Below are 26,193 nucleotides of genomic sequence, written 5' to 3'. Positions count from 1 at the left end.
TAGGCCATAAGATTAAAACCTGGTCAAAGCAGCAAATTTGATGGAGCACCTTAAACAGATACAAAGGGAAAGGGACTTAGGAAGGAATTCCAGAGCACTGAAAGCACTGCAGTCAATGGATGGGGCATGGATGTCAGGGACACCGTGGGAGGGCAGAACTTGACGAATGTAGAGTTCATAAAATCGTCCAGCACAGGAGCCATTTGGGCCATCGTGTGTGCCAGCTGTTTGAAAAGAGCTATCCAAATCTGCCTTGTTATCGATTACAATATTAGTGTCAAAAAGTCTATGAGAATCTCTCACCATTTGCTGAAGTTGAAGGCACAGGGAGATAGGATTAGGAAAACAGGTGGCAGTTGAGCATAGCTTGGAGTTCTATTTTCATGCCAATTTGCCCCGATTGCCCCTCTTACAGTCAGCATTTAAAGTACTACTAATAATATGGGCCAGCCAGGTACAGAAACGAAAGACCAAATAAAGTTTTGTATTATTTATGTTAAATACATAGTCTTCAGAGCAACATGGGGAGGTAGGATTGGGTGGGGTGGATGGGGTTCCTGGGAGAGCAGTCAGGGTAAGAGGTAGTAAATACATTGAAACAAGGACAAAAATGGAAGTGAAGAACATGTTTAGAATGGAATTCAATAGACATTTCCTATTTCATTACATTCAGAGAAACAAAGACAAGCTTGACTTCACTGACTTCAAAAAGTAATGAAAATATTTTGACCATTCAAATTCAAAGCAGGCCAAGATGTTTCTAAAAAGAAAATTTTAAGAAAAAAATTAATGTTAAGCCAGTTCTCTTAGAAAAAACAAGATGTAACACTTCACATTCACAGGGAGGAGGCTATTCCAATCTGTGAAATACTTGAAGCAATACTGTAATTACATACTTAGCCGTTCATGAAGCAGCAGATAAGGGTATTTCAGAATCTCCAGAGTGGGTACCCTTAGGTTGTTCTCAAAGTCTGGTCCCGTGTACCCATGGAGTTGAATTTCCTGCTCATCCTCAATTAGAAACAACTCATCATCTTCCTCCTGTTCTTCTTTCAGGGCACTTTCAAAATGCTCGATCAGACGTTTAGTCTCTAGTTTCCACAAATACTGCATAACACAACATTAATCTGATTCAACAATCAAAAATAAATTGAATTCTACTCCAAAAGCAAATTTTATATTTTGAGATTATTAAACAATTACAACAAAACTAGCCCAACACATTGGCACCCAAAGGGTACAGATACGTGTTTCATGATTTGTGAACTGCTGATTACCAATAGATTTTAGGAATTCCAAAACAGAGGATAGGTACTTTGCTATAGAGAGGATAAAGGCAGATGCAGCAGATAATAAACTGCAGAAGGTTTATTTGTCCATGTTTGACCTGATGCCATGAGATTTCATGGGCTCAAGTCAATACTGTCTGATCCCAAAATGAAATCTAGCTTGATAGATCTTTTCTAATTTTAGTTAACGTGATGGTCAGTCAGTGAAACAGTCACACAAGGCTTTTGACTTTCTTTAGAAAAAGAACAAATATTTATTACATAGAAGACAAAACAGAAACAAAAATCCATCTAGATATAGAGGCAGTTTAGAAACCTCTTTAAAAATACACAACAAAACAAAAGTTTGCCAGTTTTCCAACACCATCAATGGATAGAGTTTCAAGTCCAGACCAATTAACACTATATATCACACCCTTTTGTTTTGCTTAACTGGAATCCTCAGTATCTTTCCTATGATCTGTGGAGTCTTCTTACATGAAATCTCAAAAATGAGAGGTTCAACCTTCTTAGCTTCTAAAAACTTTCAGCTTTCTGACCAAAAACGCTTGGCTTGGAAGATTCAGGCTACTCATTTATTCCTTGAACTGCTCTGAAAAACATCTTCAAGGGAAACCGTGCTTCTGATTCCTGTCAGATTTCCTCCAAACTGGCCCAAGGCTTTTCAATCTGGGTTTTCTAAACTGAAATCAATCTACAATTGTTTTCAATTGAAAATAAGATCATGGTCTTCAATGTTTACCCATCTATCATAAACCACTACAATACAAACAATTTTCCATTTAGACACCAGCAGTTTATAGCCACTTACTGAGAAATACAGGGTTAAGTAGCTAATTGTGACCTTTCTTAAAACAATATTCTTCATAAAAGTAAACAAAGTAATCATATACTGTTATTCTGAAAACTGCACACCTTTCATTACAAGCCATGAAGTGATAAAAAATTACTGATTTTAGGCTAACATAAATATTCACATGACTGAGCGTCACTGGCTAGAGCAATGTTCATTACCTACCCCCTAATGATGAACGAGACATTTAAGAGACAAACCCATTGCTGTGGGTCTGGAGTCACATGTACATCAGACCAGGTAAGGATGGCAGATTTCCTTCCTTAAAGTACAAGTGAACCAGATGGAGTTTGAACATCAATAGTTGCCATCAAACTACCTTTTAATTCGAGATTTTTAGTTGAATTTAAATACCACCATCTGCCATGGTGTGGTTCAAACACATGCCCAAATCATTAATTTAGTGTTTTATATTACTAGCCCAGTGACTTTTCCACCGGCCATTGCCTCTCCAATATTATGAGAGATATCTGGTTTCGTTTAATTCTTACCCACCAACCAATTCTATTGCAATAAGTAAACACAAAGAAAGTACACAATATTTGAGAAAGGAAATGTAATAATACAGTTCTGCACATGCCACCAGACAGACTAAAATGATTCATTATTCACTATCACTTTAGACAAGTTCTGTTAAGAACTGAGTCATGGATTGTACAATGATAGTAAGGAAACTAACAGCTTTAAGACTGTGTGATCTTCTCTCATGGAATTTAGATCATTAAAGCAAAATCACATGTAGACAAGACCACTCAGAGTCATACAGCACAGAAACAGACTCTTTGGTCCAGCTCTTCCGCACTAACTAGGCATCCCAATTTCTAGTCCCCATTGCCAGCATTTGGCCCATATCCTTCTAAACCCTTTGTATTCATATAACCCTCTAGATACCCTTTAAATACTGTAATTGTATCAGCTTCCATCACTTTCTCTGGCAGCTCATCCCATGCGCATGCAAAAAGTTACCCCTCAGATCATTTTTAAATTTTTCTCCTCTCACCTTAAACCTATGGACTTTAGATGTGGATTCTCCCACTCGAGGAGAAAGACCTTGGCTTTTCACCCTATCCATGCCCCTCATGATTTCATAAACCTCTAAGGTCACCCCTCAGTCTCCAATGCTCCAGGTTAAAAAAAAATGTCCCAGCCTATTCAGCCTCACCCTTTAAATCAAACCCTCCAGCTCTTGCAATATCTTTGCAAATCTTCTCAAGTTTAATAACATCCTTCCTACAGGAAGGGACCAGAATTGTACACATTATTCTAACAGTGGTCTCACTAATTCCTGTATAGCTGCGACATGAATGTTCCAACTCCTATACTCAACGTTCTGACCAATGAAGGCAAGCATGCCAAATGCCTTCTTCACCACCTTATCTACCTGCAACTCCACATTGCACCTGCAGCCCTAGGTCTCTTGTTCAGCAATATTCCCTATTGTGTACCATTAATTGCCTTACCAACATGCAACATCTCACACTTATTGAACTCCATCTGCCACTCTTTCACGCATTGGCCCATCTGATCAAGGTCCTGTTGTACTGAGATAACCTTCTTCATTGTCCACTATACTACTTATTTTGGTTTTATTTATAAACTTACGAACCGTGTTTAACATACCCCACATTTCTTATGTACAAAATGTATGGCGCTACATTTTTCAAAATCTTTATATTCAAAACCACATAAGTAATTACATAATTTTAAAAGAAGTGCAGCAAAAGTCATCTTTTCGGCTACTAGCCCAGATCTGAAGGAAATTATATAGACCACATTCAAGTCCTACTACCACCTTCAGATTAACTCTTTATATTACCGTGTGTATTAACGGGAGTTGATCGCGTGCTTGGTGATAGTCCACCACGCATTCCAGGCAAAAACAAAGATCTTCATTAGCAGCTTGAAATTCCTGTGGAGGGAGCTCCTCAGAACTGTAGAGATGTAGAAACTGAAGTGTTGTCTTGCCTTGTGGTGTGCACCAACGACAAGTACTCATCTTGCCTTTTTGAACATGAAAAGCAAAATTAAAATTAGTGTAGAAAGTAAAATGTTATTGGGGCATAGGAGTAAATATACAATACAGAATGGTATTATAAGAATACAGTAACAATTTAATCCAGCAACAGCATAGCTAATTACAAAACTGTTTGCATCAGCTGTAGAAGAAAACAGCATCGTTTAATTGAGACAATTCCCTACCTGTCTCAAGTAACAGATGTGCTTAATTGTTTCTAATGAACACAATACTTGCAGTAATAATTACTGGGTGTTTAAAATCCCAAGGGCTTTTTGCAAAATAACCAGCACTTATTGTCGAAAGAATTGTACACTTTCGTTTATTCAATACAGGTGTTCTTAACCATAAACAAAATTAACTAAAATGATTTCTGAAGTCATAACTTTGCAACTAAAGTTATAAAATTAAATTCCATTTATTCATTAACTTTTCACTGTTGAGCTGTTCTGAATTAGCTCCTTGGCCTTTTCCTTTCTTTCAGTTAATCCTGCTCTTTAACCAAGATTTATAGGATTGAGTCAATCTCCCATAACCACATCTATTAATTTTCTCTTTTGTTTCTTTCAACACAGGAATTGTAAATAGCTTTTCATTGAGAAAGAGCAGGGAGAAGATTAATAAAAGAACAATATTCTGCACAAGTGATCGAATAATTTCAAGAGAAACATGGAATTCCTGGATAAAAAGTTGTTAGAATCTTAAACAACATTCCAACAGGGCCTACCTCCAGTAAAGCTTTTGCCTCAATTGCGTTTTTCTTTATTTTGGTCCTATTCTGTTGTAAGCAGATGTATTTTTTCTTCTCCTTTTCAAAGTTAGCCACAATATGTTCCATCAAAACCCTTTGTTTGTGAAGTCCAATTTTTAAACGACCCACAATTTCTCTTCTTTTGGTTATAACAGGTTCTTCAGGTTATCAAATCCACAAGACATAAAGAGAGGTCCCTGAAAGGAAGAAAGAGGTTAGAATTCAGAATAACTTAAAAACTCAATTTTACAATCATTAATTCATATGATTTTTGACCGGGTCAAGAAAGCCTGCGAGTGAAGTTTCTTTTCTTTGCTTGATCTCACAGAGTTCTTTCTCCTAATGGTTGGATGCCTAGCAATGTGGTCAGTCTATTTATCAGCAAGATCTACGTATCGCCTGGAAACCAAGTTTCAGAGTACTTGAGACTGAGAACAGGCTCAATTTGAGCATAGAGTCTGCTCTTCTGTAGACAGAATCTTGCAAACAATGTGTGATCAGTAGCGCAACTTTTTCTGGAACAAAGCAGGGTAGTCTAGAATTTACAGCTAAACTGTTCAGAGGGTCGGTGTTTATAGTCATTTGACAGATTTTTGAATGGATCACATTAGTTAATTACGGTCAAAATTCATATGACACCAGGTTACAATCCACGAGGCTTATTTGAAATCACAAGCTTTTAGAGCTCTGCTCCATCGTCAGGTGAAGAGAAGACAAGACACATGGGCACAGAACGAGAGATGGACGGGGGAGGGGGGGGGAGGGAGGGAACAAGAGATGGGGGGTGGGGGGGGGGTGGGAAAGAATGAGAGATGGAAAAACACTGTGCATACAATTTAACGTACGCTAGTAAATATAAATGTTAAAACTGCAAAGTCTCTTTACATATAGTCCCCTTGATTTAAAGCAGTCCATCCCCTTTTTCATCCACAATCCAAACATAAAGGGGAAAAAAATGTCAACTTTACATAAATGTGTTGGGAGTCTATTCAGAGGAGGTTTAATGGATTGATTTCTGGAATAAACAAGTTATCTTATGAAGAAAGACAATCTGTTTTCACTGGAGTTGAAAAGAGGGGTGACTGGAGTGAAGTTATCAGACCCTAAATGTCATCAACAAGGTGGTTATGAAAAGGATATTCACTTATGGGTGAGTCCTGATCTGCCCCCCCACCTTCCCCTTTTAAAGTTAGGAATCATCCATTTTGGATGAGAGGCAGGAAGTGGCAGATGCACGTACAGTTAAAAGACATTTGGACTGATACATGAATAGGAAAGATTTAGAGATATGAGTCAAATGCAGGCAAATGGGACTAGTTTAGTTTGAGAAAGCTGGCCAGCATGGACAAGTTGAACCAAAGGGCCCGTTTCCTTGTTGTAGGACTATGATTCACAGAGGGGTGTGTACTCCTGGAACTCTGTTCAGAAGGTGGTGAAGGCAGGGTCTTTGAATACTTTGAGACGAAGCTTGACAGATTTTTCTTAGATAAGAGAATCAAAGGTTATCAGGGATGATGGGAACGTAGAATTCAGAACACAAACAGATTAACCAGGACCTTAATAAAAGCTGACCAAGCTTGGAAAGTCGAATGCCAGGTTCTGTCCCTAAATGATAAGCTCATATGTAGGGCAGGAAGCACAGACATGGTGGATAAGCAGGACTTGGTCCCTTATGAAATCAATACCAGAGAAGGGCCCCATTCTCATGAGCCTCTCCAGCAAAAGAGAGACAGAAATTATGTCTCAAATTGAATTCACTCTGGTGACCTGTAATTCTTAACTCCCAAGAAAAGTCAATATAAAAAGATGAATTATTCAAGGGGAAATTCACTGATAATTTGGGACATGCAATTTGGGGCTCAGCAACAAATAGAGTGATGGGGAACTTAACTCTGCATCTTTTGTTCTAAGTGTATAGATATCTGAAATGGGGAAAAAAAACCTGTTCTCTGGCAAAATAATCCTCTCTCTAATGAGTACAAAATTCACAAGAATAATTATGATGATGTACAGGAAACCAAATAACTTAATCCTGTGGTCAAACTAAACACATATTTTTGAGTAACTATGGAACAATTAATAACTAGTTCTCTGATTTGAGATTGCTTGTGAATTGTCTTAAAAAGATAACTAAATAAACCAACCATCAAAAGTCTAAAACAAACATGACCTACTCTAAACTTGAGCTTGCATCACAAAATCATTTTCTTGGGAAGTTCTCTCTCCATATTACAAACCAGATAAAGTCAGATAGCATGAGAGTATCCAATTAGCGCAGGGAAGTGAAATCACAAGATCAAATAAGATAAGTTAGTTACTGGATTTACTGAAGCATTTTAATTTGACCTGTCGTCCACACTAGCCCCCTCAGTTTTAACAACACACTGGTTAAAATGAACAGTGCTCAAACAAAATAAATTACTAAAAACTGTTGAATTTAAGTTAAATATTTTGTTTATAAAAGGAAGCCAGTTGAGAAACTTTAATTTAGTTTAGTAAATTCAATCTAGTTCAGCATAGATGGGTGTGATTTTGCAAAGGCAGGTCATTTAATTTGTGGTTTTCCATTAAAAAAAAAGAAATACAATTCTGAAGGAGATATTCTTAAACCTTTAATGAGGTTTTGAGTGAGTCTTCAAATCAAATACTTGTTTCTGTATTACTGAGCAAAGATTTCTTACATAAAACACATAGAACCTGCTTGAATGTCAAGACTGAATCTTTATGTGGTCTGAAGAAAATAGTTAACACAACACAAAAACAACCAATTTCACAGAACTTAAAAACGTGAAACGCTCATGCCATAGATCTCTGGAGTTTACATTTAACTGCTGGTCGAGAGATACTTGTTGTACAGGTACCACCCTTACTTAACAGAAAACAACACTTTTACTTGGCCCCTCCTAACAGCTGTTTTCAACAGTGTGAAAATCTAGAAGAAACTGGACGTCAGCTAATTAGACAAAAATCAAAACAATTCGTCGCAACAAAAGTAGCATTTTTCAGTAAGCAATTTCTCCCCAATTTAGAGAAGCTCTTGTATATAAAATACATTTTGGCATATTTAGATTCAACAGAAAAATGTTAACACATATAGATACACAGTGTTATGAATTTTGTTACAAATATGAGGCGTACTATGGTACTTCTTAATTTAAGGTAAAATGAAGGTATTATGTGTTGTGTCTGGATAGTTTAAATGTTAAGAAAGTAAAGAGGTGTCAAGTTTTTTTTTTACTTGTAAAAAGGTGCATAATTTTTATATGTGGAGACAATGGCAGTATCTTGCTTGCTAACAGTAGATAGATATAGAGTCCCCAAGTCCAAGTTGCATTGTCAGGCTTAAGCTATGATCTGTCTATTTACTTCTGAGAGAGAGAATGTTGGAGCTTTAAGGATAGTTAATCAACATCTAGATACAAAAACCATTGAGATCAGGCTTTGAAACGGCAAAGATTTCCAAGGTATCCCTTAAAACAAGGCAAGTCTGCTAGGTGTCCTTCCGCATCTGTATATAGGAATACTAGTGAGAGTGGGTCATGTCTTTTTGTGGCTAGTTGATGTTGATGTATCCTGATGGCTAGTTTTCTGCCTGTTTGTCCAACGTAGTGCTTGTTACATTTCTTGCAATTTATTTTGCAAATGACATTGGTTTTGCTTGTCTGTACAGGGTCTTTCAAGTTCATTAGCTGTTGTTTTAGTGTGTTGGTGAGTTTGTGGGCTAGCTTACATTACATACAGATGAGGAAGGACACCACTTCAACTGGGACAACACATCCACCCTAGGACAAGCCAAACAGAGACATGCACGAGAATTCCGAGAACAATGGCATTCCAACCAGAACTCTATCAACAAACACACTGACTTGGATTCCATCAAACCACCCCCCGAGAAAAAGAACGAGAAATGACCTCACAAACACAAGGAAACCTAAACACATAAATGGAAAGCAGGTCATGCCACCAGTGCTTCATCTAGAGACTCACCAATGATATTACCTAGTATGATGACGAAACGTCTGAAAACAACCTTTCAGCTCGACAGGCAAACCTCCATCCAGCTACAAACCTTTTCAAAACTCACTAATTTTGTCACCATGCTAGGTAACATCTCCAATAAGCCTCCAGTGAAGCATTGGTGTTCTGTCCTGCTTGCTACTTATCAGCACCAGGATCCCGGGTTCAATTCCAGCTTGAGGCGACTGTCTGTGTGGAGTTTGCACATTCTCCCCGTGTCTGCGTGGGTTTCCTCCAGGTGCTAGTTTCCTCCCACAGTCCAAAGATGTGCAAGTTAGGTGAAGTGACCATGCTAAATTGCCCATTGTGCTAGTGCATTAGTCAGTCAGAGGGAAATGGGTCTGGGTAGGTTACTCTTCAGAGGGTCAATGTGGGCTGGTTGGGCCGAAGGGCCTGTTTCCACACTGTAGGGAATCTAATCTGTTAGATGGTGTGACCTACATGAGATTAATTCTTTATGCCCTTTGAACTGATTTAAAGAACTAATATTAGTTCAGGGGCAATTAAGGATGAACAATAAATGCTGGCCATTGCCAGCAATGCTCATACAAGAGTCATAGATGTACAGAATGGAAACAGACCCTTCGGTCCAACTCAGAATAAAGAGGGAAAAAATATCAAATTTATTTTTGATCAAAATGCTGCTATTTTGCGTCTTGTAATAACAGATTTTAGAAAAACAAAATATTAACACACAAAATTAAATTAAATTCGTAATTAAAATGTAACATATGTGCAGAAATAAAACAACTTTCTGAAAAAAATAAAACAACTTTTGACATGATAGCTAACTTACCAAACTCAAATTTAATGAGAAGATTGGGCTATTTAGGACCATGCCCTTTAAATACAGAAACATAGAAGATAGGTGCAGGAGGCAGCGATTCAGTCCTTCAAGCCTGCTCTACTATTCATCATAATCATGGCTGATTTTCCAACTCAATAGCCTAATCCTGCTTTCTCCCCATAATCTTTGGTTCCATTTGCCCCATCTAGCCATCCCTTGAACACATTCAATGTTCTGGTATCAACTACTTCCTGTGGCAATGAATTCCACAGGCCCATCACTGCGGGTGAAGAAGTGTCTCTTCATCTCTGTCCTAAATGGTACACCCCGAATCCTTAGACTGTGACCCGAGGTTCTGGACACCAACCACTGGGAACATCCTCCCTGCATCTACCCTTGAATTTTATAATCTTACATGAAATTCCTCCCCCACCCTTCCCTTGTCTGAACTTCAGCAAAAACAATCCTAACCTAGTCAGTCAATCTCTCTTCATGTCAACCCGAGCATCCCCTGAATCAGCCTAGTAAACCTTCACTGCACTCCCTCGAGAGCAACAACATCTTCCTCCGAAAAAGAGATCAAAACTTCACAGAATATTCTAGATGTGGCATCACCAAGGCTATTACTGCAGTAACATATCTCTGCTCCTGAACTCAAAACCTCTCGCAATGAAGGCTAACATACCAGTGACCTTCTTTATCACCTGCTGCACCTACATGCTTACCTTCAGCAACTGGTGCACAAGGACACCCAGTTTCTGCTGCATACTGCCCTCTCCTAATTTACAGCCATGTGGATAGTAATCAGCCTTCTTGTTTTTGCTTTTAAAAAGAATAACCTCGCATTATTCCAAATTATACTGCATATGCCATTGATTTGCCACTCACCCAACCTGTCCAGATCATGCTGAAGCATCTCTGCATTCTTGTCACAGTTCACCCTCCCACCCAACTTGGTGTCATCTGCAAACTTTGAGATGTTACATTTTGTTCCCTCATCCAAATCATCAATATATAGATATTGTGAATAGCTGGGGTCCTAGCACTAATCCCTGTAGCATTCCACTAGTTATTGCTTGCCAATTTGAAAAAGACCCATTAATTGTTCCAAGGATCTCTGTTTCCTCTCTGCCAACCAGTTTTCTATCTATCTCCATACACATCCGCCAATCCCATGCACTTTGATCTTGCACAATAATTTATTACGTGGGACTTTGTCAAACACAGTCCAAATATCCCACATTGAGTGGCTCCCCCTTGTTAACTCTAAAGTTTCCATCACGGATTTTTTTCTCCAATGGGTAATTATGTTAAATGTGCTGACAATATAAATATGTAGATGCTGGGGGCAAGAGTAAATATTTGCAGAAATAAATCATATACATTTATAAAGAGGAATAGTGTATTGCACTTCCCTAAGCAAAGAAGGCACTTTTACTAATTGAGATTGCACAAACAATACAAGGAGCCTAGGAAAAGATTAGAATTAACTATTGATCTATGTCACCACAAAGATTAAAAAGTCAGATCTTTAGACAAGATTAAACAACTCCAAACTTATGCTAGACAACAACACTTGTTAGCGAGTTTTGAGAAGATTTGTAGCTCAGGTTGAGGTGCTGGATATAAGTTTGCTCGCTGAACTGAAAGGCTCATTTCCAGACATTTCGTGACCATACTAGGTAATATCATCAGTGAGCCTCCAGTAAAGCACTGATGTTTTGTCCCACTTTCTATTTGTGTCTTGGCTTCCTTGGGTTGGTGATGTCATTTTGGTTGTTTTTCTCAGCGAGTGGTAGATGGTGTCCAAATCGATGTGTTTGTTGATAAGAGTTCCAGTTGGTATGCCATGCTTCTAGAAATTCTCGATCGTGTCCTATTCGGCTTGTCCGAGGATGGATGTGTTGTCCCAGACAAAAAGCACCCAGAATCCCTAGCCACTCTTCCCTACATCAAAGACATCTCAGAAATGATGGCCAGACCATTCAGACCTCTTGACATCGTGGTAGCCCACAAACCCACCAACACACTAAAACAGCAGCTAATGAACTTAAAAGACCCTATATCTACAACAAGCAAAACGAATGTCACTTACAAAATACCTTGCAAGAACTGTAACAAACACTTCATTGAACAAACAGGTAGAAAACTAGCCATTAGGTATATGAACATCAACAAGCCACAAAAAAGACATGATCCACTATCACTAGTATCCTTACATACAGGTGAGGAAGGACACCACTTTGACTGGGACAACACCAATTTGGATACTGTCCACCACCCACTGAGAAAAATAACCAGAAATGACACCAAAGGAAATGGCATTACCAACCCAAGGAAACCTAAACACAAACAGAAACCGGGACATAACACCAGCGCTTCACTGGATGCTCACTGATGACACTATCTATTATGGTGACAAAATGTCTGAAAACGTACCTTCCAGCTCAGCAAGCAAACTTACATCCAAAACAACACTTGTGGTTACTGGGGTTTCTACTCTTCATATATTGTGGAAGGAAAGATAAAATTAGGTTAATAGACAAAACATTTACTTGACTACGTCAAAGAGTCAGGACATGGAAGCAGACTCTTCAGTCCAACTCATCCACGTTGACCAGATATCCTAAACTGATCTAATCCCATTTGCCAGCAAATGGCCTATATCCCACTAAACTCTTTCCCTTCATGTACCCATCCAAATGCCTTTTAAATGTTGTAATTGTAACAGCTTCCACAACTGCCTCTGGCAGCTCATTCCATACATGCACCATCCTGAAAGTGACAAAGTTGCCCCTCAGTTCCCTTTTAAATCTTTTCCCTCTCACTTTAAACCTATGCCCTCCATTTTTGCACACCCCCTACCCTGGGTAAAAGACCTTGGCTGTTCACCTATCCATACCCTTTATGATTTTATCAAAGTCTACAAGGTCATCCCTCAGCCCCAAAGTGCCTGTGAAAAAGCCCCATACGATTCAGCCTCTCCCAAAGCTTAAACCCAGCAACATCCTTTTAAATCTTTTCTGAATCCTTTCAAGTTTCATAGCAGGGCAATCAGTAGTGAATGCAGTATTCCAAAAGTGGCCTCACTAATGTCCTCCCAACTCCTGTACTCAATACACTGACTAATGAAGCCAAGCATGTCTAGTTATGATTCCACTTTCAAGGAACTATGTATCTGCACCCCCAGGTGTCTTTGCTTTGACTAGTTTAGCTGGTTTTGACTAATCATAGCATTGACATTTTTCCAGCCAACAGTGGTTTTCACTTTGAATTCAAGGAAATGTTAACAAGTCTTCTGTATGTGGTGTCAGAGTGGCTCATTTCACCACTTAGACACAAAACTCTTCTTTCGTTCTAACCTTCCATACAGCCTCACTTCGAGTTGGTTGCAAAACACATTCAGATTTTTTTGTCAGTTTATAAACATTTTCTTTCAGATTTGAATGCTTAAAAAAGGGAAGTCTAGGAGTGAATTCATGACCATCTTCAAAAATCACAAAAATAAAAAGGGCTTTTTTAAAAAAAAAACTTGTGCGATATTACAATTCTCAATTGTTACCAGAATTCAAGGACACTACATTGAAGGGATCAAACAGCAGCTGTTTTAGAAAAAATATTTTTAAAAATTTGTTTGAGAGAAAAAATGAGTAAAAATGAAGAATGAATTAATCATTTTATTACTTGTTACTGTCACTAGACTAGTGAAACATTCAAAATTATCAGACATTTTATACAAAGATACAGTCACAATCATGCTTTCAGTGCTGTACTCTGAGTGGGTACTGTGTAAGCTGCATGACAACCCTAGTCCTCATTACAGGCACTGCATTGCTAGCTGGAGTACTCGATAGTGTAAACATAATCCTCAAAAACTGAAAACAGAATAAAATGCATTCAGCATTAATTTCAAAAGGAAGAGTCATATTTGGCCAACCTTATTTAATTAAGTAACAGGAAGGGAACCCAACCAATCCTCACAGTAAAGGAATTGCTTTTTGAAATACTTAGATGTATCATTTGGGATGACAGTTAATTACCAGGCATTGGTACTACATACTCTAAACAGATGCATTAATTGTTCATTAGTATCACTGTTATTAAAAGGAGATATCATATAAATTTATTCACATGTGACAATGAATTCAGAGACAGTAGGAAGTGATGTTGCTAAGATGATCGTTACGTTTTTCTTCCTTTATCCACTATCTGACTGCATGGTTACTGTTGGGGCATCTGCATATCACTCTCACAAGTGACTTATTTTAGCATTTAGGTTACCACTCCCCATTGTGCTAATAGCGTGATTAATTAACAGAGGAATCACTCCAACCTTTCCTGGTTTCATGTCATCCAAAATATCCTGTATGCTTCAGTATTTAGGTCTCAATATAATTCATTCTGCAGCCATATTTCTATAGCAGCTATCAGATTATATTTATTTACTTTTATTTGTGTAATAAGTTCAACATTTTTGTTCTGCACACAGCACGCATTTGGTTACAGAGTTTTAGTTTTGTCCATGTATTATTTTTAATAACCTCTAGCTTTGTATGTTACTTGCTTTCAATTTGTACTTCCCTGTCACAGTTTACATATCATTTCCATGTTAAGAACTTGCTCTTTTGCCTGGTTACCACATTTTCCTTATTTTAAACCTTTGCTATTGTTTAAAGACATTTCTACTTCCCGAGCTAAACAGTTTGCTAGATCACTGGCCTCTGCATGATTTAGGTGTAAACCCTCTCAAGAGTACAGATCCTGGTGCAGTGGCCCATGATTTGGACCCCATTTCTCCCACATTAATCTTCAAGCCACTCATTAGCTGACCTATGCTACATTCTTCCATGCTGGAGGCTCTACCACTTAGCACTGCTGCCTCACAGCACCAAAGACCTAGGCTCAAATTCCCACTTCAGGCAACTGACTGTATGGAGTTTGCACATTCTCCCCGTACCTACATGGGTTTCCTCCGGGTGCTCCGGTTTCCTCCCACAGTCCAAAAATGTGCAGGTCAGGTGAATTGGCCATGCTAAACTGCCCGTAGTGTTAGGTGAAGGGGTAAATGTAGGGGTATAGGTGGGTTGCGCTTCGGCGGGTCAGTGAGGACTTGTTGGGCCAAAGGGCCTGTTTCCACACTGTAAGTAATCTAATCTAAATAAGGACAGCACATCTTTGGAACAACATCACCTACAAACTTTCTACTAAGTTGTTTACCATGTAAAATCATCAAGAATAAATGGAAATATTTAGTCACTCGTTTTCATTGCTGAGCCAACATCCTGGTGCCGTCCCATTTCCATATCCCCGTATCAGTCGGAGCAAACACTCAGATACACAGTATGGCTTTACCTCCTTCATCTTTATTGGGGGGGGGGGGGGGGGGAAGAGAGGGGGGGGGAAGAGAGGGGGGGGAAGAGAGGGGGGGGGAAGAGAGGGGGGGGGGAAGAGAGGGGGGGGGGAAGAGAGGGGGGGGGGGAAGAGAGGGGGGGGGGAAGAGAGGGGGGGGGGAAGAGAGGGGGGGGGGGAAGAGAGGGGGGGGGAAGAGAGGGGGGGGGGAAGAGAGGGGGGGGGAAAGAGAGGGGGGGGGAAGAGAGGGGGGGGGGAAGAGAGGGGGGGGGGAAGAGAGGGGGGGGGGAAGAGAGGGGGGGGGGAAGAGAGGGGGGGGGGAAGAGAGGGGGGGGGAAGAGAGGGGGGGGGAAGAGAGGGGGGGGGGAAGAGGGGGGGGAAGAGAGGGGGGGGGAAGAGAGGGGGGGGGGGAAGAGAGGGGGGGGGGAAGAGAGGGGGGGGGAAGAGAGGGGGGGGGAAGAGAGGGGGGGGGAAGAGAGGGGGGGGGAAGAGAGGGGGGGGGAAGAGAGGGGGGGGGGAAGAGAGGGGGGGGGAAGAGAGGGGGGGGGAAGAGAGGGGGGGGGAAGAGAGGGGGGGGGGAAGAGAGGGGGGGGGAAGAGAGGGGGGGGGGAAGAGAGGGGGGGGGGAAGAGAGGGGGGGGGGGAAGAGAGGGGGGGGGGAAGAGAGGGGGGGGGGAAGAGAGGGGGGGGGGAAGAGAGGGGGGGGGGAAGAGAGGGGGGGGGGAAGAGAGGGGGGGGGGAAGAGAGGGGGGGGGAAGAGAGGGGGGGGAAGAGAGAGGGGGGGAAGAGAGGGGGGGAAGAGAGGGGGGGGAAGAGAGGGGGGGGGGAAGAGAGGGGGGGGGAAGAGAGGGGGGGGGAAGAGAGGGGGGGGGAAGAGAGGGGGGGGGAAGAGAGGGGGGGGGAAGAGAGGGGGGGGGAAGAGAGGGGGGGGGAAGAGAGGGGGGGGGGAAGAGAGGGGGGGGGAAGAGAGGGGGGGGAAGAGAGGGGGGGGAAGAGAGGGGGGGAAGAGAGGGGGGGGGAAGAGAGGGGGGGGGAAGAGAGGGGGGGGGAAGAGAGGGGGGGGAAGAGAGGGGGGGGGAAGAGAGGGGGGGGGAAGAGAGGGGGGGGGAAGAGAGGGGGGGGGAAGAGAGGGGGGGGGTAGAGAGGGGGGGGGAAGAGAGGGGGGGGGAAGAGAGGGGGGGGGAAGAGAGGGGGGGGAAGAGAGGGGGGGGGAGAGAGGGGGGGGGAAGAGAGGGGGGGGGAAGAGAGGGGGGGGGAAGAGAGGGGGGGGGAAGAGAGGGGGGGGAAGAGAGGGGGGGAAGAGAGGGGGGGGAAGAGAGGGGGGGGAAGAGAGGGGGGGGAAGAGAGAGATGAGAGAGAGAGAGAGAGAGAGAGAGAGAGAGAGAGAGAGAGAGAGGGAGGGTGAGAGAGAGAGGTGAGAGAGAGAGAGAGAGAGAGAGAGAGAGAGAGAGAGAGATGAGAGAGAGATGAGAGAGAGAGAGAGAGAGAGAGAGAGAGAGAGAGAGAGAGAGAGATGAGAGAGAGAGAGAGGTGAGAGGTGAGAGAGAGAGAGAGAGAGAGAGAGAGGTGAGAGGTGAGAGAGAGAGAGAGAGAGAGAGAGAGGTGAGAGAGAGAGAGAGATGAGAGAGATGAGAGATGAGAGAGAGGTGAGAGGTGAGAGAGAGGTGAGAGGTGAGAGAGAGGTGAGAGAGAGAGAGAGAGAGAGAGGTGAGAGAGAGGTGAGAGAGAGAGAGAGAGAGAGAGAGAGAGAGAGAGAGAGAAAGAGAGAACGATTGCCCATGTGCACAGAGACACAAGTTCTCAGTCTTCTCTCAAACCGCAGATTCTTAATGAATTATATAGTTATTTACAGGAAGCAGCCTCCAAATAAGGCAACATCTATATTGATTGGGTGTCTGTTACAATCAGCAAGCATCAACAGTAAAGATTAAACCATCTGACATTATAGAATGAATGTTCTTAACCTTGGTAACTGGCTTCACATAATGAATGTTTTTTGCCTTGTTAACTGACTTTACGTAATGAATGCTTTCTCATATTGTTAAATGGCTTTACATAAGGAATGCTTTTTCACCTCGTCAACCCACTATCCTTGCCTCCAGCACCTCAATGTTTACTGTACGTTCTTACTTGATCCAAGTCATGCTAGCTGAGCCTCTCTCTCTCTCACACAACCCAAAAACTTAACTCTTTCCCTAACTGCTCATACCTTACACACTTCCTTACTGGAACTCAATCCTCAACAGCAAGTGCATTCACCTCCAACACTTCAAGGGTGCAGCTCACTACCACCCTCACAACGGCAATTTGAGATGGCTAATAAATACTGGCCTTGACAGTTAAGTCCACATTCCACTTATGAATAAAGATAGAATAGAGTTTACATTTGGCTTACAATCAGCTGCGCAGGTCTTATGCTTCAGGAACCCAGTAGCACTAACATAATGTAAAAGCACCTGATATTTAAGTAGTGCAAGAATGGCTGCTTTGTTGCCCACTGTCATCTTTGACATCATAAACACTGTACCGTGTAAAATATTTTGTTGAATTTCCACACACTGAACACTAAATCAACAGTTCCTTTATAACTCCTTGTCAGAATACAGATTGCTCACTTTGTTTTAGCAAAAGATTGCAAGTAGTTCAAAAGGAAGTTGATTAAAACAATTCAGCTGGCCATGTAGCAGGTGATTTCATTTAATAGTCAAATAAGCTTAATTTATTTTCATAGTTCTCAAACTTCCCATTGGAATAGTTAGAATAATGAAGCAAGCTTATTTTAAAAAAACTACCTAAATTTAAATTTAAGCCTTATTGAAACCTGTAAGCAAGACGTCCTAATCAACTTTTTTCAGGCTCAAGTCAGCAGACTTTGTTTAGATTACTCTTCCTTTTCTAAAAAAAATTACATACAAGCAGAGGAATGGTTACTTTTTTTTTACTCGCACTTGCTGCCACCTCCCCTAGATTGATCTCAACTTTCATACCAATTAGAAATTACAGCAGTGCAATGGTGTCCTTTGAAGGCCACCAAAACACCCATTCAGGGTTCTGTTTAATTGGTCTTAGACTGTGGTAAATTGGAATATATTTGCCAATTTCAGGCTGCAGTTTGAAGCCACTCTGTTTTAAGACCGTTTTGTATATAGGTCTGTCATAGGTAGGAGTATTTGGAGGTAACCTAACACAACCTAACAAGTTCTGATGTCTTGTTTTCCTGATCCCGAATCCTCAGTAAGCTTTTGATATTGACATACAAAATTAATCAAGTGAGGTCACCGTATTATGATTCTTCTCCTGACTTCCAAATATTCTGTTAAAATCTCAGATAAGCAAAGACCGCCTTGCAGCGCTTGATCAGATACTGTACAGGGATCAGATTGACTTCATCTGCTGCCACCAGTGATCAATGATCAGTCAGAGAAAGTAAAAGTATATTGATTTGGTTGGCAACAGATATGTTTCAAAATAAATGCATATATGGCAAAAGACACACTCACTTAGTGCCTTTTGCAGCTAGGTAGGTCCCAATTACTACATAGCCAATACTTCTTAAAGGGTAGCCACTTTTGGAATGATAAAGCAGAGCAGCCCATTATACACAAGCAATAATGTGACAATGACCACATTTGTTTCCTCTTCACGTTGGTATTATTTCCTTTCCACTTGCTACACCTGCTAATTAGGCACTGGTATGAAAGTTGATATCGATCCACGGGAAGTGGCACACGAGTAGAAAAATAATGATTTCCTGTGCTTGTGTGTTTTTTTTGAAAAGGCAGAGCAATTTAAATGTCTGCTTCAGTTGAATCTGAAATTAGTTGATTAGGATTTCTTGTTTACAGGTCTAGATTAGAACTCAATTTTAAAATTAGGTAGTTCCCCAAATAAATTTGTTCAAAGTCATTTTAACCACTCCAATGGGAAATTTAAGAAATATGAAAATAAATTAAAGTTATTTGACTATTGAATAAGATCACCTGTTACTTGGCGTGCTGTTTTATTTTAATCCAATTTCCTTTCAAATTATTTGCAACTTTTTACAAACAAAAAACTGAACAATCTGTATTCAGACAAGGATTTAAAAAAGGAACCGTTTAGATTTAGTGTTATGTTGTGCAGAAATTTAATAAAATACTTCTTACAGTAATGACTATATTGTCAAAGATTACACTGGGCAAATAAAGAAGCAACCATTCCTGCAAAGGCACATATACTTAAATGCCGATCAGGTACTTAAGTATATGTATGCTAGCACTATTGGGGTCCTGAAGCACAAGACTTGCGCAGCTGACTCTGAGTCAAGTGTAAAACTGAATACTTTAAAGGTTCTATTATATCTTCATTCATGCATGGGATGTGAGCATACCTGGCAAGGCCATTATTTATTAACCATCTCAAGTTTGCCCTCGAGAAGTTGATAGTGAGCTGCCTCCTTGAACTGCAGTCTGTGTTGGAGGCAAATTCACGTGCTGTTGGGGATTAAGCTCCAGGATGTTGGCTCAGCAACAAAAGATGAATGGCTATATCTTTCCATTTATTCTCAACAGTTTTGCATGGTAAACAACTTGGAAGACAGTTTGCAGGTGATATTGTTCTTAAGATGTGCTGTCCTTATTTTTCTAGGTGGTGGACACCGCAACTTCGAAGGATTACAAGAGGATCTTGACCAGATGGGCCAATGGGCTGAGAAGTGGCAGATGGAGTTTAATTCAGATAAATGCCAGGTGCTGCATTTTGGGAAAGCAAATCTTAGCAGGACTTGTAGACTTAATGGTAAGGTCCTAGGGAGTGTTGCTGAACAAAGAGACCTTGGAGTGCAGGTTGATAGCTCTTTGAAAGTGGAGTCGCAGGTAGATAGGATAGTGAAGGCGGCATTTGGTATGCTTTCCTTTATTAGTCAGAGTATTGAGTATACGAGTTGGGAGGTCATGTTGCGGCTGTACAGGATATTGGTTAGGCCATTGTTAGAATGTTGCGTGCAATTCTGGTCTCCTTCCTATCGGAAAGATGTTGTGAAACTTGAAAGGGTTCAGAAAAGATTTACAAGGATGTAGCCAGGGTTGGAGGATTTGAGTCATAGGGAGAGGCTTAACAGGCTGAGGCTGTTTTCCCTGGAGCGTCGGAGGCTGAGGGGTGACCTTCTAGAGGTTTACAAAATTATGAGGGGTATGGATATGGTAAACAAAGTCTTTTCCCTGGGGTCAGGGAGTCCAGAACTAGAGGGCATAGGGTTAGGGTGAGAGAGGAAAGCTATAAAGAGACCTCAGGGTCAACGTTTTCCACACAGAGAGTGGTACATGTATGGAATGAGCTGCCAGAGGAAGTGGTGGAGGCTGGTACAATTGCAACATTTAAGAGGCATTTGGATGGGTATATGAATAGAAAGGGTTTGGAGGGATATGGGCCAGGCGCTTGCAGGTGGGATTAGATTGGGTTGGAATATCTGGTCGGAATGGACGGGTTGGACCGAAGGGTCTGTTTCCATGCTGTACATCTCGATGACCCTATGATTCTAATGCATGGCTTGAAGATTAATGGGAGAGTAATGGGTTCCAGCTCATGGGCCACTGCTTCAGGATCTGTACTGTTGGAAGGGTTTACACCTAATCAATGTAGAGGCCAATGATCTAGCAAGCTGTCTAGCTAGGGAAGTAGAAATTTCTCGAAACAATATAGCAAGGGCTCAAAGGAAGGAAAATGTAGTAAATCAGAGAGTAATGACCAGGCAAAAGAGCAAGTTCTTAATATGGAAATGATATATCAATTATGACAGCAAGTACATATTGAAAGCAAATGATATACAAAGCTAGAGGTTATTAAAATAATACACAGACAAAACTAAAGGCTCTGTAACTAAATGCATGTTGTGCGTGTGTAACAAAACCAATTGACTGATTGCAAAAATAGAAATAAATAAATAAATACAATCTGATAGCTACTAGAGAGACATGGCTGCAGGATGATGTAGATGGAGACCTAAATACTGAAGAGTACTGAACATTTATGGAGTACGTGAAAATCAGGAAAAGTTGGAGAGATGGCTCTAATAATTAATCATGCTATTAGCACAATGTGACCTAAATGCTAAAGACACCCTTGTCAGACATCCAAATAGGAACCATGCAGTAAAATAAAGTATACAGAAAGAAAACAAACATGATCACCATCATAACATCAAGTCCTATTGTCTCTGAATTCATTCTGTCACATATCAGTAATTTCATATCACTGTCTCTTTTATAACAGCTTCCCAATTCTATAGATCTTTACCAAGGTGAGGTGGCAGCAGTGAAGAATTAATGCATCTGTTCAAAACGTCTAGTCCCAATTCCTGGCGATTGTCATCCCAAATGGTTTATGTAAGTTCTGGATGTAGTTTTGCTCACTGAGCTGGAAGGTTTGTTTTCAGACGTTTCGTCACCATTTTAGGTAACATCTTCAGTGAGCCTCCAAATGAAGCAATGGTGATATAGCCCACTTTCGATTTAAATACCAACGGAACACCCATGGGACCTCCCATATCAGGGTTCTTAGCAGAGGCAGTAATGCGGAAACTCGAACAAACAGCTCTGCCAACCATCCAACCCAAACTCGGAGTCTGCTAAATGGATGACTCCTTTGTCATTACTAAATGAAACAAATTAGAGGAAACCTTCAAGACCATCAATAATACTCTTATTGGCATAAGATTCACTGAAGAGGAGGAAAACAACAAACCTCCATTCCTAGATGTCACAGTAGAGCAAACAATGGGGAACTTCAAACTAGCGTCTACAGGAAAACAACACATGGACCAAATATTGAACTACAGAAGCAATCATCTCAACATCCACAAACAAAGCTGCTTTAGAACATTATTTCAATGAGCCAACACAAACTGCAGCACATTGGAACTACACAGAGCAGAGGAAAATCACCAATGCAGTGCATTCAAAAGAACGGTTACCCAATGAACACAGTCCACCAATTTCTGAGCAACAAACCCAAACAAGCAGACAAAACACATCCAGAAACCCTAGCCACTCTCCCCTACATCAAAGACATCTCAGAAATGACTGCCAGACTACTCAGACCCCTTGGCGTCATGGTAGCCCACAAACCTACTAACTTTTGAGGTATTTTAGGTGTTAGAGGTGAGTTCCTCAAATTCCAGGACCAGCAATTACTGTTTTATATGCTGTTGCATTGTTTTGGAACTTTGGGGTAAAAAAAAAGTCAAAACAACAGCAGTTTAAAAGGGAGAAGAGCAGACAAAGGAAGCACATGGTGAGGACAGTGCAAGAGAGAGAGAGAGAGAGAGGGAGAGAGAACCTGCACAGTTACTGCCTTTGCTGTTTGAATTCATGTATCACTGGACACCAGAGTGCATCTTGGAAAATTAACAAACAGTGAATTTTCAAACTAAGCTTGGAGGAACCGTTGGGCGAAATTCACATCACAGAATCAGATAAGTTAATTGTTGTTTTAAGTCTGTCCAAGAGAAGGGTTGCAGTAGTGAGTATAGTGGATTCTCTCGATTATGTTTTTGTAGATAAGTCTCTTTTTTAAACTTAAAATATGAGACATAGCTAATAATTTAACCTGGGGCAGTGTTTGTAGAGGAATAAGACAGCGTTATTTTCTGGGTCTGTAGATTGTGAAGGAGCAAAAAATGGCCTTTGCAGCGATATGTACTTCTTGTCAGATGTGGGAGTTTAAAGGTTACTGCAGATTATATCTGCTATAAATGCTGTTTGATGCGAATCTTATCAGATCGAGTGGATCGTTTGGAGAGACAGACAGGAGTGAACAGGAATATGCAACAGCAACAGTTTGTGATGGATGGCAGTTATAGGAAGGGGGGAAAAGTCTCAGATACATAGATGGGTTAACTCCAGGAAGGGTGAGAGAGGTAGGCACCTAGGCCAGGAGTCTTTTGTGGATATACCCATTTCAAACAGGTATGCTGTTTTGGAAAATGTAGGGGATGATGGATTCTCAGGGGAATGTAACATGAACAGCCAAGTTTCTGGTATTGTGACTGGCTTTAATGCAACGAGGGGTATGTCGGCTTCCAAGAGGTCAATTATGTTAGGAGACTCTGTAGTCAGAGGTACAGGCAGACGTTTCTGTGGCCAGCAGAGAAAAAGATGAATGGTGTGTTGTTTCCCTGGTGCCAGGATCAAGGATGTCTCCGAGAGGGTGCAGAATGTTCTCACGGGGAAGAGGGGTCAGCAGGAGGTCATTGTCCACATTGGAACCAACGACATTGGAAGGGAAACGGTTAAGACTCTGAAGGGAGATTAGAGAGAGTTAGGCAGAAATTGAAAAAGGAGTTCCTCAAGGATAGTAATATTTGGCTTACTCCCAGTGCTACGAGCTAGTGAGGGCAGGAATAGGAGGATAGAGCAGATGAATGCATGGCTGAGGAGCTGGTGTATGGAAGAAGGATTCACATTTTTGGATCATTGGAATCTCTTCTGGGGTAGAAGTGACCTGTACAAGAAGGACAGACTGCACCTAAATTGGAAGGGGACTATTATACTGGCAGGGAAATTTGCTAGAACTGCTTGGGAGGATTTAAACTAGTAAGGTGGGGGGTGGGACCCAAGGAGATAGTGAGGAAAGAGATCGATCTGAGACGGGTACAGCTGAGAACAGACGTGAGTCAAGCAGTCAAGGCAGGCAGGGACAAGGTAGGACTAATAATTTAAACTGCAATTATTTCAATGCAAGGGGCCTAATAGGAAAGGCAGATAAACTCAGGGCATGGTTAGGAACATGGGACTGGGATATCATAGCAATTACGGAAACATGGCTCAGAGATGGGCAGGACTGGCAGCTTAATGTTCCAGGTTACAAACGCTACAGAAAGATAGAAAGGGAGGCAAGAGAGGAGAGGGAGTGGCATTTTTGATAAGGGATAGTATTACAACTGTGCTGAGGGAGGATATTCCCAGAAATACATCCAGGGAAGTTATTTGGGTGGAATTGAGAAATAAGAAAGAGGTGATCACCTTATTGGGATTGTATTATAGACCCTCCCAATAGTCAGAGGGAAATTGAGAAACAAACTTGTAAGGAGACCTCAGCTATCTGTAAGAATAATAGAGTAGTTATGGTAGGGGATTTTAACTTTCCAAACATCAACTGGGACTGCCATAGTGTCAAAGGTTTAGATGGAGAGGAATTTCACAAGTGTGTACAAGACAATTTTCTGATTCAGTATGTGGATGTACCTACTAGAGAAGGTGCAAAACTTGACCTACTCTTCGGAAATAAGGCAGGGCAGGTGACTGAGGTTTCAGTGGGGGAGCACTTTGGGGCCAGCGACCATAATTCTATTTGTTTTAAAATAGTGATGGAAAAGGATAGACCAGATCTAAAAGTTGAAGTTCTAAACTGGAGAAAGGCCAATTTTGACGGTATTAGGCAAGAACTTTCAAAAGCTGATTGGAGGCACATGTTTGCAGGTAAAGGGACAGCTGGAAAATGGGAAGCCTTCAGAAATTAGATAACAAGAATCCAGACAAAGAATATTCCTAGGTAAAAACAATGACTGCAGATGCTGGAAACCAGATTCTGGATTAGTGGTGCTGGAAGAGCACAGCAGTTCAGGCAGCATCCGAGGAGCAGTAAAATAGATGATTCGGACAAAAGCCCTTCATCAGGAATAAAGGCAGAGAGCCTGAAGCGTGGAGAGATAAGCTAGAGGAGGGTGGGGGTGGGGAGAAAGTAGCATAGAGTACAATGGGTGAGTGGGGGAGGAGATGAAGGTGATAGGTCAGGGAGGAGGGTGGAGTGGATAGGTGGAAAAGATGATAGGCAGGTAGGACAAGTCATGGGGACAGTGCTGAGCTGGAAGTTTGGAACTAGGGTGAGGTGGGGGAAGGGGAAATGAGGAAACTGTTGAAGTCCACATTGATGAGAAAGTGAGGACTGTAGATGCTGGAGATCAGAGCTGAAAATGTGTTGCTGGAAAAGCGCAGCAGGTCAGGCAGCATCCAAAGAACAGGAGAATCAACGTTTCGGCTGATGTCCGAAACGTCGATTCCGAAGTCCACATTGATGCCGTGGGGTTGAAGTGTTCCAAGGCAGAAGATGAGGCGTTCTTCCTCCAGGCTTCTGGTGGTGAGGGAGCGGCGGTGAAGGAGGCCCAGGATCTCCCTTGGGGAGGGGGGGGGGGGGGGGGGGGGTGTGGTGAACGTTGGGCCACAGGGCGGTGTGGTTGATTGGTGCGGGTGTCTCGGAGATGTTCCCTAAAGCGCTCTGCTAGGAGGTGTCCAGTCTCTCCAATGTAAAGGAGACCATGTCAGGAGCAACGGATACAATAAATGATATTAGTGGATGTGCAGGTAAAACTTTGATGGATGTGGAAGGCTCCTTTAGGGCCTTGGATAGAGGCGAGGGAGGAGGTGTGGGCGCAGGTTTTGCAGTTCCTGCGGTGGCAGGGGAAGGTGCCAGGATGGGTGGGTGGGTTGTGGGGGGGGCGTGGACCTGACCAGGTAGTCACGGAGGGAACGGTCTTTGTGGAAGGCGGAAAGGGGTGGGGAGGGAAATATATCCCTGGTGGTGGGGTCTTTTTGGAGGTGGCGGAAATGTCAGCAGATGATTTGGTTTATGCGAAGGTTGGTAGGGTGGAAGGTGAGCACCAGGGGCGTTCTGTCCTTGTTATGGTTGGAGGGGTGGGGTCTGAGGGTGGAGGTGTGGGATGTGGACGAGATGCGTTGGAGGGCATCTTTAACCACGTGGGAAGGGAAATTACGGTCTCTGAAGGAGGCCATCTGGTGTGTTCTGTGGTGGAACTAGTCCTCCTGGGATCAGATACGACGGAGGCGGAGGAATTGGGAATACGGGATGGCACTTTTGCAAGACGTAGGGTGTCCTGAAACAAACTTGCTACCACAGCCACATTTGGTTCCTCAATGCCTACTTCCGTAACCATCTCATCCCACACGGACTCCGGACCACCTTTAAAGCAGCAGAGTTTGGACCCGAACAGGACAAACAGTACAGACTACAGATTCAAAAACACCGGCAACAGTTCTCATTCAAGATCCTCCGCTTCATGCTTGCAGCAATGCGCTGGCACCTAACCTCTCTCCATTCAGCCCTGCCTCAGCTGAGAGCCACACTCTCTCAGAATTGCAAA

General features: G+C 42.0%; 1 protein-coding gene across 3 annotated transcripts in view; it reads right to left on the bottom strand.

The window, feature by feature from the left end:
• Nucleotides 1-26,193, bottom strand: part of setx (senataxin) — a 98,668-nt gene that overhangs the window by 65,115 nt on the left and 7,360 nt on the right. For all 3 annotated transcript variants that reach the window (XM_072566311.1, XM_072566313.1, XM_072566312.1), the window contains exons 2-4: nt 4,884-5,104; nt 3,959-4,143; nt 897-1,107 (exon numbers count right to left, since the gene is read on the bottom strand). In XM_072566311.1, the coding sequence (XP_072422412.1) occupies nt 897-1,107; nt 3,959-4,138 (391 nt within the window). In that variant the 5' untranslated portion in view covers nt 4,139-4,143; nt 4,884-5,104. The remainder of the gene's footprint in view (nt 1-896; nt 1,108-3,958; nt 4,144-4,883; nt 5,105-26,193) is intronic.

Source organism: Chiloscyllium punctatum, chromosome 49, assembly GCF_047496795.1.
Source record: "Chiloscyllium punctatum isolate Juve2018m chromosome 49, sChiPun1.3, whole genome shotgun sequence".
In the NCBI taxonomy this organism is placed as follows: domain Eukaryota; kingdom Metazoa; phylum Chordata; class Chondrichthyes; order Orectolobiformes; family Hemiscylliidae; genus Chiloscyllium; species Chiloscyllium punctatum.
Note: the sequence above shows the minus strand (reverse complement) of the source record. Positions and strands in the feature narration are given on the sequence as shown.